The 15214-nt window shown below is 37.8% G+C and overlaps 1 protein-coding gene across 3 annotated transcripts in view; it reads left to right on the forward strand.

Moving 5' to 3' along the window:
• The window catches only part of MAMDC2 (MAM domain containing 2), a 165828-nt gene extending 150958 nt beyond the window's left edge, over positions 1 to 14870 (forward strand). For 2 of the 3 annotated variants that reach the window (XM_033858158.2, XM_073806197.1), the window contains exons 12-14: positions 8226 to 8485; positions 13613 to 13697; positions 13836 to 14870. In XM_033858158.2, coding sequence (XP_033714049.2) covers positions 8226 to 8485; positions 13613 to 13697; positions 13836 to 13900 — 410 coding nt within the window. In that variant the 3' untranslated portion in view covers positions 13901 to 14870. Of the gene's footprint in view, positions 1 to 8225; positions 8486 to 13612; positions 13698 to 13835 lie in introns of those variants that run through there. The other variant, XM_073806199.1, reaches the window with a different exon arrangement.
• The last annotated feature ends 344 nt before the right edge of the window (positions 14871 to 15214 follow it).

Genomic DNA, 15214 nt, shown 5'->3' on the forward strand with positions numbered 1-15214 from the left:
ATTAAAGCACTGAAACTCATTCAAAGTAATTTTAATTATTGTCTGCTTGGATCCTGGGAGAGCAATAGCAAACCTGCCTGTGATTAGATGTACAATTTAAACAATAATGAAATTACATCCAAAAAGGTCTTCTATTGCCTGCATTGTTGAGTTTTTGCTATTTTTACATTTAGTCCTAACAATCTTTTCTATGTCTCTTTTTTCAAATACAGGCTTTAAAATAATGGCAGGGTACAAAATTGGCTGAATTTCTTATTCCATACTTTAATAAAGTGACAGGCTCAAATGCTGGACCAGCAACAGTATCTTTCTCTTTGATGACTGGAGGGTATTTGTTAGGTGTTAGTGACAGCAGAATCTTTTTTGAATGCAATGCATTCTGGGACTTTCAGAGGATATACCTGTACTCATATACTGCATTCTGCCTTTTTACTTCCCATCCTTAAAGCCTGTCAATTTACACTTGGAAGAACATATACAAGAGAAAATAGAGGAGAGGCATACAAAGCTATTTTACAGACAACTACATTAGATGGTCAGTAAATATAGGTTCATTAAATTAAAAAGGAAGTTCAGAAAGGCTACGATATAGTTTATTGTGTGTCTATCAGAATCAATACATCATCCTACATAGCAATTCCAAGGGAGCCGTAGTTCCTGATTCACTAACTGCTGATGCAGTTTCCAGTTCTAGGGCGTAGCATGGTGTATGTGGTCTAGTGGAAAGACCAATGGGTACACAGTGAGCTGACTCTTCCACTTGCTACCTGCATAACCTGGAAAATGGTCACATAGCTTCTCTGAGCCTCAGTTTCCTCATGTGTAAAATAAATACAACAGTGGATGCCCTGCTAATCTCTTAGGGCTGCTGTGATGATTAACTGAGGTTATATTTCTGAAAGGCTTGATACTATATAAACTCCACTGAAGTGAACGGTATTACTATTTTTATAATGAGTGACTAGTTTACAAAATCTGATGCTCATCTCTGGGATACTTTCTTGGACTCGGTGTTTTGTGTCACTTGTGCCTTTATAAATAGAAAATCATGGCCTATGCTTACAAATAAAATGACTTAGTAGAAACCAGAAGGTTTGGTAGACCTTAAACCAATGTTTTCCAGAGTACCACTGGGTAATTTAAGGGGTAAGTGGATGAATATTTTTGATAGTAATATTTATGTATAAGAAAATATACAATCAGTACAGCAAAACCATTATTTCACAGATTTATAGCTTGTTTTCTGTTTTCATGCTAACATGCATTTCCTATTTGAATAAATGGATTTAAGTAGCAAAACTGGAATCTATTTAAAGAAAAATATTAAATGAATAACAGTGCAGGTAGTATGTGGATAAGTAAATATATATATCATGATGGTAGTATTTGTGTGACTAAAGTTGGGGAAACATTTTCAATGTTTAAGTCAGTCATCTCATAGAATATGTCATTCTACTAGAACAACAACAAAGACAAAAAAAATTCTAGCTCCACCATTCGGTTCCTTATTTAATAAAATAATAAAGGCACTTGTGACAGATAAATCTTGACTTGCATTGAGCTAGAATGGACTCTGGTGGATTTGTCTATCCATTTCTTGTCACCATCTACTTGAGTAGCTCTATCCTGGCAGAATCAGAAAGTTCCCTGACACTAATGCTATTTCTTTACAAGATAATGAAGACAAGTCTTAACAAAATTCCAAGGGTTTTATTGGCTATTGAAATTTTATTAACATTTATATGATGCCATGCTGTCAGAATTCTTTTTTTTTTTTTTTTTCGGTACGCGGGCCTCTCACTGCTGCGGCCTCTACCGTTGCGGAGCACAGGCTCCGGCGCGCAGGCTCAGCGGCCATGGCTCACGGGCCCAGCCGCTTCGCGGCATGTGGGATCTTCCCAGACCGGGGCACGAACCCGTGTCCCCTGCATCGGCAGGCGGACTCTCAACCACTGCGCCACCAGGGAAGCCCCAGAATTCTTTTTAAACAATTGTTTTAGTTGCCCTGGAGTTTACATGGATTTTTGTGGCCAAAAGATAGTAGAATAAATAAAGGAACAGATAGCTATCCAGTTTAGTGAGAAAATGCCTTCAACTGTAGCATTTCCTAGCTCACTGAGTCCACCAGTGAATAGATTAAAAGTCATCCAGTCCTCCCTCTCTTCTCCCTACCACCAAATCCTAGAAAAGTAGCTATTCATCATTTTCTTAACAATTTCCAAAGAAAGAGACGCCATCAGTTTCTTTTGTGGTACCGTTCAGTGTTTCAATACATCTTCTGTACTTCTGACAATTAAATTCTCTTCCGACACGCTACTTACTAAACGTAGGAGTCTTATGCACTTCTAAGAACACCCCCTTCTTGTGTGGTAGAAATATCAATGATACATTAAAATACCAAATAATGACATTTATTTATAAAAGTGTACTGTCAGACAAAAGAAATTCAAAATTATATCTTTAATGTGTTGGTTATATAGCTGAAATTTAATAGCAGTCTCATTCAAGTCCTTGTCTTTTAAGAATTTTGGTGCTAATATCCATACATGTAATGATGCTACCCAACTAGGCTGTAACTATTGGGGCAGTTGGCTCCAGATTATTAAAATCTCCAATCTCCCTCAATCTTTTCATAACTTGTCACACTAGTTTCTGATATTGTCAGACTCTGCTTACACAAGAGAAGGCTTCTATGACAGGCTTTTAAAAAAAAATAGTGGTAAAATATACATAACATAAAATTTACCATTTTAGGCATTTTTACATACGTAATTCAGTGGCATTAAATACATACATCTTGTTGTGTAACCATCACCACCATCCATCTCCAGAAATTTTTTTCATTTTCCCAAACTGAAACTCTGTACCCAATAAATAATAACTCCTCATTTATGACGGAGCTTTAAAGATCATTTAAAAGATATAGCAAAGAACAATTTTAGAGAGACGCATTTAGCAGTTGTTCTTCCCAAAGCATTGGTATCTTTTTTCCCTGATTGTTAAGAATCCTCTTTCAGCTTAATGAAGCAGCTAGCTATTCATTCCACACGGCCCCCCACTCCTTCCTGGCCCTGGTGAGAGGAGGCTGCTAGACTAGAGGAACAGCTGCTTCACTGCTCCAAATTACAAATACGGTGTGTGTCTCAACACATCACAGCTGCTGAGCAAAGAACAGATGGGACCCTCATCTCCCAGTAGACCCATTGGAACCCCCGTCTTGAATGTTAAACAGTGATCCACAGAGAAAGTGATTTGTTTTCTCTAGTTAATAATCCCTTCTGCAGACTGGAATCCTTCATGTGCAGGAACACGTAAGCCAGTCTGAGGTTTCAGCACTGGGGCTCCTGGCTCCAATCCATAGCTTTTGTTTGCTGAGACAGACAGCATTTGGAGTTGGAATGTGGCAAAGCTTGTCAACACACAGGGCTTTTCTCTGCTTTCCAAACACATGTGAGGCAGACTGGCTCTCCGTGAAGCTGTGATCTTTTCTGGGGAAAGGAAGTGTCACATGCAAGTCAAGAAGCAAAACATATTTGGAATCAAGAGGAATAATTGGTCTGGGCATCAAAGGGACAAATTCTGATCAGTTGACAAATATGTTACAATTATTTTTAGGTATAGATGTTGATCTAGATTAGTCTAAATCAGTATTGCCTTATGGAATATGCATATGTCCTTAAAATAGAAACCGTTTAAAAAAACAACAACAAAAAAACCTGAAGGATTTTTGGAACGGTCAGCATTACTCAAGAAAAGCAGACTGGTGCCAGTGCCCCAGAGAGGCACAGTTATACTGACACTCCCCAGGATGTTACCCCTCTCTTCAAAAAGCAGCACAATTACACATGTCACACACCTTAGGAGCTTTCATTTCATCTTTCATGGTGCTAAACACAACAATCTCTGGAACTGGAAGCCTTAGGTAATGGCTTCAGTCAGATACCCAAGACGCAGAGACGCATGAGCTGAAAGCATTACCAGAGTAATGCTTCATCCAGTTGAGGCTAAATGATTAGTGCACAGTACTCACAAAAGAAAGAATTCAGTTAGATAATCCTGGAGGTGATTAGAGGTTTACCTCTCTTCCAGGACCTCAGGCTATTTTGGCCAGGACTCATGTCGTTATCACTGGGATGCACTATCATCACTAGACGGAAGATACTTCTTGGGTCATCTCTCACTTATGATGGATCTATTGCTTCCTTTCCACTCTGAAAAGACTTCATGTTTTACACCCACAATAGTCTCTACTTTCCAGTTTCCCAGTGACAGCATCTTTCAGAGGAGCCCTCCCCACCCCACAATTGAGTGTTTCATCTTTAGCCAAGGTCCTTTTCTTAGAATTCAAGTAGGCTTTTGAGTGCCCCAAAGCCAGGCACCAAAGTTATTTTTCTTTGACTTTCTTCTTATTTACCTAAGAATTATTTCTGGAGGAAATATTTTTTAATTCAAACATGCATTAAAGTAGGGTTTCAGTTCACTGTGCTATACTAACTTATGTATAGGATAGTATGGAATACCTTTGTGCATAGTAGGTGAGAAACTGTGGTCATTTCATGCTTTGACTTTATTTTCCATGGAATTAAATTAAATACACCCTTCTGTAAGGATTTTGTGTATCTGTATTTGTTTATATCTAGTCTTGCTTAAGTTAGGAAATATTAGAGAAAAGAACAACAAAATTTCCTCTCATTGCTAAAGGTGTAAAAACCCCAGTGCTTCTTGTGTAGCAATTTTATTGCCAATGAAAGAATGAAGATAATGAAGTTAAGAATGTGTGTTTGGTTAAAAAATACATCAGATGGTGTGGAACTAGCTTGAGAACACTTGCTTTGATGTGACTTTAATTTTATCAAAACTTGGACTTGTTCCGGCTTTGCCTTGGAGCATCCTATTCAAGTACATGTCTCATTGCCAAGATCCTCATGCAACTGGAGGGACCTTGTTAGAGCCATGTGCTTTGGAAATGGTCAAACTGGTCTGTGGCTTAGAGCTGTGGAAAAAATTCATTTGTTCATTCAACAAATATTTATTGGGCATCTACTATGTTCCAGGCACTGTTCTAGGACCTGGAGGCATAGTGAAGTAAATAAGGAAATATCTCTGCCTTTGTGTGTTCCAGAGGAAGGAGACAAACATAAAAAATAGGAAAATCATACAGTATGTTAAGAGGCAATTAAATGGTGTGGAAAATAATAAATTAGGGTATAGAGAAAGAGGGGTGCCAGAGGAAGGGAATTGCTATTTGAAATGGTGTAGTCAGAATAGGCCTAATAGAAAAGGTAATATCTGAGCAGAGTTAGAGGTGAGAGAGTGAGACCTGAGATTATATGAGAGAAAAGCCATTCTAAGCAGAGTTTAGCACACACAAAGGCCCTGAGGTGGTAGTATACCTACTGTATTCCAGGAACACTAGGGAACTCAGTGTGACCACACAACCCAGAGTGGGTGAGGAGAAAGGTGGTAGAATCAGAGAGCTAAGAGAATGAGCAGGAGATCGTATGGGGCCCTAAACATTTTCAGGCATTCAGCTCTCACTCTGAGTGAAATGCTGAGCCAATGGAAGGTTTTGAACAGAGGAATGGTAAAATCTAGCTTTTGTTTTAGAAGGTTTACTGTGGATGCTGTGTTGAGATTAGATTGCAGAGAACAAGGGTAAAAGCAAGCAGACTAGTTGGGAAGTGTTGTATTAATCCACCTGAGAAATGACACTGGCTCAGACCAGGGGGTAGCAATGCAGGTGGTGAGGAGAAAAATGACTGGATTCTGGACATATTTTGAAGGTAGAACCAACAGGAATTCCTGACCATCTGGATGTGAAGAGAGAGAGGAGGCGAAGAGTGGCATGTGATGGCCAGGTTTGGGGCCTGGTCAACTAGAAAGGGTAGGATAGGCTTTAGGGCAAGGCTGTTAGGAGCCTCGTTTTGACCATGTTCAGTCTGAGATGTCTACTTGACAATATGTGGAGATGTCTACTAGGCACTTTAAATAAACAAGTCTGGATTTCAGAAAAGAGGTTGGAAATTTAAATTTGAGATATGACAACACAGAGCATTTAAAGCCATGAAACAAGATGAGATCACCAAAGGAGTGAGTGAGAATAGAGAAGTTCAAAAACTGGGCCTTGGAGCATTCCAGGGTCAAGAAGTCAGAGAAGAAAGGGTGAACTAGCAAAGGAGTAAGCAGTGAGGTGGGGGAAAAACTGGGAGAGGTCAGCTTCCCACAGACCAAGATAAGAAAGTCCTTCTAGGAGGCAGGAGTGATCTACTCTGTCCAATGCTACTGATGACAAGAATGACCAGGACTGAAAATTGACCACTGGTTTTAGTAATGAGGATGTCATTGGTGAGCACGCCAGAAAAATGACAGTATTTTCCCAATATTTTAGAGCAGGTCATGGGGATGACTGGTTGACAAAGCCCACACCCCATGACTCTGATCGCCCAGTTTTTCAGGGTGATAACTTTACTGAGTGAAACGCTGGGGGAAGGGGTTGCACAGTGCACACTATTTGATAAGACCAAATTGGGTAGGACTCTTTCTCCCACCCTTTTAATAGCATGTAGGATTCTCAGGTCTTTACGGAAATGAGGGAAAGGAAGAGGAGGAGTGCCTTGAAGGAGCGTAGGTGGAGCTTCTGATCAGTTCTGGTTGGGGTATCTCACACACTGCCTTTTGGGAAATGAATGGACCTCATTGATTAAACTTCAAACTATAAAGATGCTCTAGAAGCCATTTCATTTGCATGCATTATTTGGGATCTCTTTTTTTCCCTCAATGCAGCCATTAATTTCTGTGTGAAATAATAGATAACACTATGTAAAAATTATTTTTACATTGTGTATGTAAAAAAATCAATATCGGCAAAGAAGACAATGAAATCACATACAAAAACCTGTGCATATTTTTTCAGGTAGAAGAGATATAAAGGTTTCATCAAATGAGCAAAGATTAAGAGCTACTTATGTAGAGTGCAAGGCTTTTTTAAAAATGAGCCACAGGTGCACAGCATTATATTATGGCTGTATTATTCTAGAAATTACTATTACTATATTGCCTGTTTCAGTAGCTTCATGGTAATTATTTAATACCAACCAGCTCAATTTTGCGGGGAAGGCTGATCTGTAGTTATGTCCCATTTCTGTGGTGTAAATACTTCCATCATGGCCCATTTCAAACTACCAATGTGAAGCCATTTGGACCTACCAACAGAAATCACACAATTGATTGTTGGGAGCCAGTGGAAACAGGCTCCAACACACCACTGCCTTATTTACATGTGAACTAATTCCGCTTCTGCCTGAAACCAGTAAATTAAAAAGCAAACTAAAGTTAGGAAAGGAAAATGGAAATGTAAAGTGTTATATAATTAACATGTATACGATGTACAGTATATAGTATAAGATATATAATATATAAAATGTCATATATAATTATATTAAATATTATATAATTATATTTTCAAGAAGTGTCACAGAAAACCTCAGGAAAGAGGGCAGAACAGGAAACTCATATTTGAATATGTATTACATGTGAGCATATGTCGCACACATTATTTAATTCTCACACCTCTGTAGCACAGGTTTATTAATTCTTATTTTTAAATTGAAAATAGGTTCAGAGAGGATAATCCATTAGACCACAGTCACACAGACAACAAATGTTAGAGCCAAGACTTGAACCCAGATCTACCTGACTATTCCCCTAAACCAGTGTCTAGAAGCTCAGAGTATTGTCCACGAATTAGTAGGATAAATTCTGATATGTTAATTGCCACCTCAGTGGCACAATACTAGTATATTTATTACTTCCTGTATATTAAACTGAATTATAAATTATTACATGAAAACACTTATTTTGATGGTCTAAATTTTGTAGCATATTTATCCTCCTTGGATTATACATATTCTCCAAAATTATAAATCCTTTATCAGTACTGTAGTCAAGTCATTCATTGACTCTGATTTGTTTCCAAGAACACTATTCAAAAGAGAAAGAAGAGGGGAGGGATAACTTAGGAGTATGGGATTAAGAGATACAAACTGCTATACATAAAATAGATAAGCAACAAGGATTTACTGTACAACACAGGGAACGATATTTAATATCTTGTAATAACCTATAATGGAAAATAATCTGGAAAAATATACATGTATATATAAGAGAAAGAAGCGAATATAATTAGTGTCCTTTTTAACAATACCTGATGTTGCATTGCTGTCAAGGCTACTACATGTACATCGAGGCTTCCCACATGGTGTACGGACAAAAAGCACGACTCTTGTCCAGGCCTCTACGAGGAGTCACTGGAAAACACTGCTTGACTCTTTTCTACCACATGTATGGAGCAGGGACTGGCCTCCTGAATGTTTATTTGAAAAAGGAAGGTGACAGTGAAGAGTCCCTCTTATGGAGAAGAAAAGGTGAGCAGAGCATCTCCTGGCTACGAGTGCTGATTGAATACACCTGTGAGAGGCGACACCAGGTAAGCCAAAAGAGATAAGAATCAAGTGATGGGAAATGTTCCTTTAACCTTCTGATGCTCTTTCTTTTTCTTGCTACCATCAAGAATGTTTTGTTCTTTTTCAGGGTCATAGATAAAGGCAGTACTTGTTTAAGAGTAAAAATAATTAGTCTATATTGACTGAACCTAAGCAGTGAATGGGAAATTAGGCAGAAAGAGAAGGCTTTGGGTATTTATGCATAAAGTGATTTTTGCAACTCAGTGATGAAAGTGTATCTATTTTTGTCTTGGTGCATTCTGAGTGTCAGGTATATTCTGTGTATCCTGCAAACTTCCAAAACAGAGTCTCTCTTTCTTCTAAACATGGTGTTACCTAATTAGTTGTTGCAGCTGCATCTTTCACTCATCATTAGCCACACACAAGGGCTTTTGTTGTAAGCTTCTATTTAACAGAGTATGTGGTCCAGAGTAAATTTTTAAGCCTCTGCCCGCACTGATGCAGAAGAAACTAGTCTTGATCCTATGTCCTGGGTCTCCCCTTGGGTCTTCTCACAGGCGGTAGAAGACCTCCATCCTACAGGATCCCAATTATAAGGGAATCTGGACAGCAATAAGAAAGAGCCTTTTCAATTCCAATGGGTGAGATTAAGCAGCCAGTTAGTCTAGAAATCAGCAGCAGCCTCCTGAAAGCCACTGACTTCACCTGCCTGCCGTGAGCCAAGGCTCCAGAAAGCTCTGGGGAGATATCATCAGACCCCTGACTATTCCTGAAATTGCTCTGTAGAATTCCAGGTGTGACCTTCAGCTAAAAGCCCTACTTCCTCCTCATCCTTGCTTCTGGAACAGCACCCCTCAACTTCAACCACTGGCCGCTTGGTTTAAGCAAATCTTAAAGGAAGATTTAAGGAAGAAGTATCCAAAAGAAAGACATTATTTTACACCAGCCCTTAACCAAAATTAATTTTCTGCAGATCTAAATGGGAATGAATTGCAGAAGCTGAGGTGACCAGGTTACAGTGCCATCTAGGGTGCTGGATTGCTAAGAACAAATGACAGAGGGAAGATGTGCCATTCTTTACTGTTGGCCCATTATCTCGGCATGGATAAAATTATCTAAAACTTTAACAAAGAAAAAAAGCCCCAGGAATAATTTTGATAGTGATTTAATATCTGCTTACAGAAGGAAAATGGATCACTCAGGAACTTATTGATATCATTGATCATCATTCAGAGATGATGAATTAATTTTTTAGGCTATCAGGGCACTCATACTCCTACCCTATTCAAATGTCCTCAAAGTGTGGTCCTGAGACCAGCAGCAACACCTGAAATGCATATGCACCTAATATGAAATTCACCTGAAATACACATTCTCAGACGCCACCTCAGAACTACTGAACCAGAAACTCTGGGGATTAGGGCCCTGAAATCTATGTTTTAACAAGCCTCCTAGTGATTCTGATGCACTCTAAAGATGAAGAATCTCTGTTATTGGGAGAAAGGAATCTGAGTCTCTCAGGTGGAGCCTGAGCACAGATGTTTTTTAAAAGCCCCAAATGATGCTGATGCAGAAGAGCTCTAGAATTTGAGTTCTGTGGAACAGGTGACTTCCCAGCATCTAACCTGGGGGCCAGGTACAGGTCCTTGCATATACTAGACTTGCTAGGTGGCTTGTTGTTTGAAAATATTTTTGAGCACAAAGTAGTGAGGCACCTGGGGTGGCATCTTGGGGTGTTCAAGTTCAAAGGTGAGGAATGACCTGAGAGACTTTCAGCTCTCAATTTGGAAAGAAGATTCCAGACCATTCCCTTTGGCTCAGATGTGAATCTGCCATGAGGAATTTTCTTCTTGATTTTTTGATTCCCTCAGGACTGTCTGGAGACCACGATGAACTAGGTTCTCCAAAACATCCTAGTGTCTAATAAAACACAGAGACACTCATGTGCAAATGGCCATCTTCTATGTGCCAGGTACTTACAGTGCTGAGAGCTGTGCATGAGTTCTTCCAATTGATATTATAGCTCCTCTTTAAAGATGGGGAAAACTAAATCTCCAGCTGGTCAGTGGCAGAGTGAGAACTCAATCCCAGATCTGACTGGTTCCAAAGTTTGTATCTCTAAGCCACTGTTCTACGTTCCCTCCCACCATAGAAGTCCCAAAATACACTCATTGCCCTGGGTGCCACAAGCACTGAGTGATCTTGGAGAAATGTTATCCTCTCTGAGACTGTTTATACATTTTCAAAATGGGGTAATAATGCCTGCCGTGCTGATATCACCAGAGTTAGAGTGAGGGTCCAATGAGATTATGCTTGTGAAAGGGTTTATAAACTTTAAAGTACCAAACTATAAAAAGATACTGTTTCTAAAAATATATTCTCTCCCAAATATCTCTGGTCTTTATAACCATGGCAGACTTGGTAATCTCAATAGCTACATCAGGCATCCAGACTGAGATCCTATAGTATAAGGCCAAAATATCTCCTTTTAATAAATATTTATTGACCATTTACTATTTTTAAGTGCCGGGGATACTGCAATGCACATAGCATAGAGTTCCTACTCTTTTTTAGTTTACATTTTAGTGGTGGAGAGGTAGAAAATGTGAAACAAAAATATACAGTGTAACATCAGGTGTTAATAAGTGCTATGGAAAAGAATAAGTCAAGCTGATCAGGTAATGAGGTCAAAGAAGTATCAGGGAATACTCATGTAAGGCCTTGGGTGACATGGTAGAGTTTGAAATTTATTCCAAAAGCAATGAGAAACCATCAGATGGCTTTAAGGTAATACAGTCTGATTTATATTTTAAAACGATCACTCCAGGTACTACATGGACGGTAGGCTGCAGTGGAGTAGACTCTGGGGGCTCCTGCAAGAGGAGTAGGAGTGGTGGGTTGGGCTGTGCAGCAGAAGTGAGATGTCATCAGAAGCCCACAAGACTTCCTTCCGTGTGGAATGTGGGGTTTGAGAGAAAGAGTCCAGATGACCTCAAAGTTTTTGACCTGAGCAACTGCTAGAGTGGAGTCACTCTTTGTTGAGATGAGGAAGACCTTAGGTGGAGCAGATCTGGAGGAGTGAGGGCGGTATGTGCAGGAGGGAAATTAACAGTTGGTTTGGTCTGGTTTGGTTTTTGATGTGCAAAGCTTTTGATGTCTATCAGACATCCAAGTGGGTGTGTCAAGTAAAAAATAGGCTATGAGACTGGAGATCAGGAAAATGCACAGAACTAGAGAAGTAAATGTGTACATCACTAGTGGTGGTGGGCAGGTGTAGGTGATTTTTGGAATGCTGTAGTACTGCCGTCATTTGAGATTTATCCTATAGGGGAAATACCTGGGTGGCCTCTGGATGATATTCCAGTCATCAGACTTTTTTCTTTGTAGAAAAAAATGCATTAAGTGGCAAAATTTTAATCATGTCCTTTCCTAAGGGATTTATTAAAGTGCTAAGCAGAACCTGACTCACCATTGATCAAAAACACAAAATGATTTTATTTCCTTTGGATTCCTTGCTTACCTTTCCTCCTCTGCTCTCAGGTATTTTCCTCCCTGATTTCTTATATTTTGATACCATTGAAAGAGAGTGTTAGACAAATTCTCAGCTCAATGAAATATTTATATCATTCATATTGTTCATTATACTGCCTAACATTTAGTAGGAATTATTATGTGCTGGGTACTGAGCTAAGAGCAGGTCTTCAAATTTTCTTATTCATGGTACCCTTAATCTCAGTAATTTTTTTCCTGGTGTCCCTAGACCAAAATATAGCTAATGTTCCATTTATCAAGTAGTGGAGTCCCAACAATTAGTATTTATGTGCTAATGACTTAGTAACCTTTTGAAAAAAATACTATACTTAAACTGAAAGAAAAAAATAATATTTCTATCTAATTCTAAAATAACCACAATTATTTAATAGAATTTCTACAGATACAAATAGGGGAATAATACAAAGGGGCAATCATGATGCTATAAAATGGTGATCACTCAAATATGAAGGAAATTCAAAGGAGAGGATTGTATGAAATCAAGTGTTTGGCCCAACTGAAGACAATTCAGGGTATAATTCCATCAGGTGATTTTCCTATTATACTTCCATTGCAGAGGTGGAGGTCAAAAAACAGATTTTACTGTTGTCCAGAAAACCAAAACATTTATTAACTACACTCATATGTCTTCCTATCAAGATGTGTTAGGACATTTTTTCCTCTTTTTGCCATTTATTTGGATTCTTGTTTGGGGTCATATCTTTAGAATTTCTATTAATGTTATTTTGCAACATTTCCGTCGTTAAAGCTTCTTTGAGTCATTAATTTCAAGATAGTTTCATATGCTTATTAATTATCCACTTTATAGTCTCTGATTTAGTTTAAATCATAAACTAGTTCAATGGGGAGTCATTTGCTCATAAAATGAGTAGAGCAAATGTGTCTTCTGGACGATTTTCATTACCTATAAGCCTCCCTGGAGTATTCGGTGGTTTATTAACCATTATCAGAGCAGCCTTAGAGCTGGTAATATGATCTATTTTCCTTAGAACCTGAATATTTGATCAGTTATTTTCTTCTAGGATCTAAAGTCATGAAACTGGTTTCCTCTTTTTCTTGGGCTGTGTCTTGGATGTTATGGTATTTAACATGATAAGTGACCCATTGTCTTTTTGGTAAATTTAATTGTTATATGTTGCTGTTCATACTTGGGTCTCATCCGTCATTTTAATTCTCCCACCTAGTACTAGTATGAAGGTAGCTTTAGGGAGAGCCTAAGGAAGCTTAGGCTTCTGGGCCCCTCACTCTCATAGGCCCTGTGAGTACCGGGAGTAGAATGTTCTAGGTGGGGACGGAAACCAGGTCACCACCAGGAGGCATTTCTAGGTGGGCATTTCTGGGAAATTGCCTAAAAATGTCTCAGAAGAAAGGAACTTGAATCTCCAAGGCTCCAGTAATTTTTGTGAATTTCTTTAAATTTCAAATAAATATTCCCTTTTGTACCTAAATTTGAATTGGTGATTTTGTATTATTTTCCTGAAACGGGGCCCCTGAGAACAATCTAGGCTTCCAGACCCTTACAGCCTGGATTTGCCCTTGACCAGCATTGTTTCACCAGGGTGACTCTATTTCTAAATTCAAACTTCATTATTTTTCAGATAATTTTTGAAGCCATTCGGGGAGTGTCAATAAGAAGTGATATTGCCATTGATGATGTTAAATTTCAAGCAGGATCCTGTGCGGGTAACAATATTTTTACAATTATATAAGTTTGACTGAAAAGGGATTTTGCAATAGTCTCAAATCATAAGAATGCAAGTTAAGTATTTTCTGCAGTAAAAATAGAGAAAACTATTATTGTCTATTTGTCTTTCCTGACAGAAATGGAAGATATAACTCAGCACTCATCAGGATATTCTGAGGACTTAAATGAAATTGAGTATTAAGGAATGATCTGAATTGGATTAACTAAACAAAGCCATACCTCTCTTCAATCAAAATGAAAAAAAAAAAAAGACAAATGAATACTGGACAGTCTTAACCATTTCATAAGTTATAAAATGACTTCAGAGCACTCTTTTTCATTACTTTTGCAAAAAATACTGACTCAGGGCTTTTTTTTTTTTTTTTTTTTTTTTTTTTTTGCATATGACAACTGTTACTAGAAGTACAGGCTGCTGGTTTTGCCTAGATCATTCATCTTAATTTTGGTACCAGTTAAAAATACAAATGTACTATATTGTAGTCATTTTAAAGTATGCAAATAAAGGGCACAATCAAAATGAGATGTGCTCACTTAAATCTGCATTCAGTGAATGTACTGGGAGGAGAATAGGTCTTGTGGGTTTTCTTTTGAAGTTCAAGTATCATAAATATTTTTGAAGTAATAATGTGAGGTGTCAGTAATGTCTGCAGAATGAATGCAGCTTTTCACAGTAACAAGTTAATCTAAGAAAATAAAGTCTTATTTTCTATGTTTTATTCATAGAAATGGAGTATTAGTTTTTAAATATTTTTACCATATGTGATAACAAAGGATCTTTCATGAATGTCCCAAGGTATAAGTCAGTATTAATTATTGCTGTATTACAAGGCAATGCTACCTTCTTTTTTCCCCCTTTAAACTACTTTTGAAAGTCACTCTGAACACTTGGATAGAAATTGCACTCTTTTTTTGTAAAGCAAGCTTAAAAATGTTTATGTACACATACCCCAAGATTTTTATAATGGGTTAAACAATTTTACTGATTTTTAAAATAACTGTTTTAGTAATATTTTGAGTAATATGAATTCAAGCAGATATACTAGACTACTGCCTTTTATTTACATGTTTAGAAAATTGTATATACATATTTGTATACCCAAACAGCTGTTATGAAATTACGATTACCTAATAAAAAATAATTTGAAAATCTCTTCACTAGCAATTAACTTTTTTCAACATTATTTTTCTTTATCAGAATATCTTCACTGTATAACTGCCAATTCTAATTTGAATCTCTCCTCTGCCACACTTAAATGCTTCTTAAGCCTTTTTATGTGTGACATAAGCATTGCAAACATGGATGCAATAATTAATTTTTAAGGAGTGTTTTATTTCACATAATCTCAATTTTCTCCCAAATTTTATCTTATTAGAATGTAAACTCTGTGAAGACAACAACTCTTTCTTGTTTTATTTGCTATTGTAGTTTCAGTACCCAGAAGAATGTCTTGGTATATAGTAGGTACTCAACAAATAAATACTTGAATGAATGAAT

The sequence above is a fragment of the Tursiops truncatus genome, chromosome 6 (genome assembly GCF_011762595.2).
Source record: "Tursiops truncatus isolate mTurTru1 chromosome 6, mTurTru1.mat.Y, whole genome shotgun sequence".
Taxonomy (NCBI): domain Eukaryota; kingdom Metazoa; phylum Chordata; class Mammalia; order Artiodactyla; family Delphinidae; genus Tursiops; species Tursiops truncatus.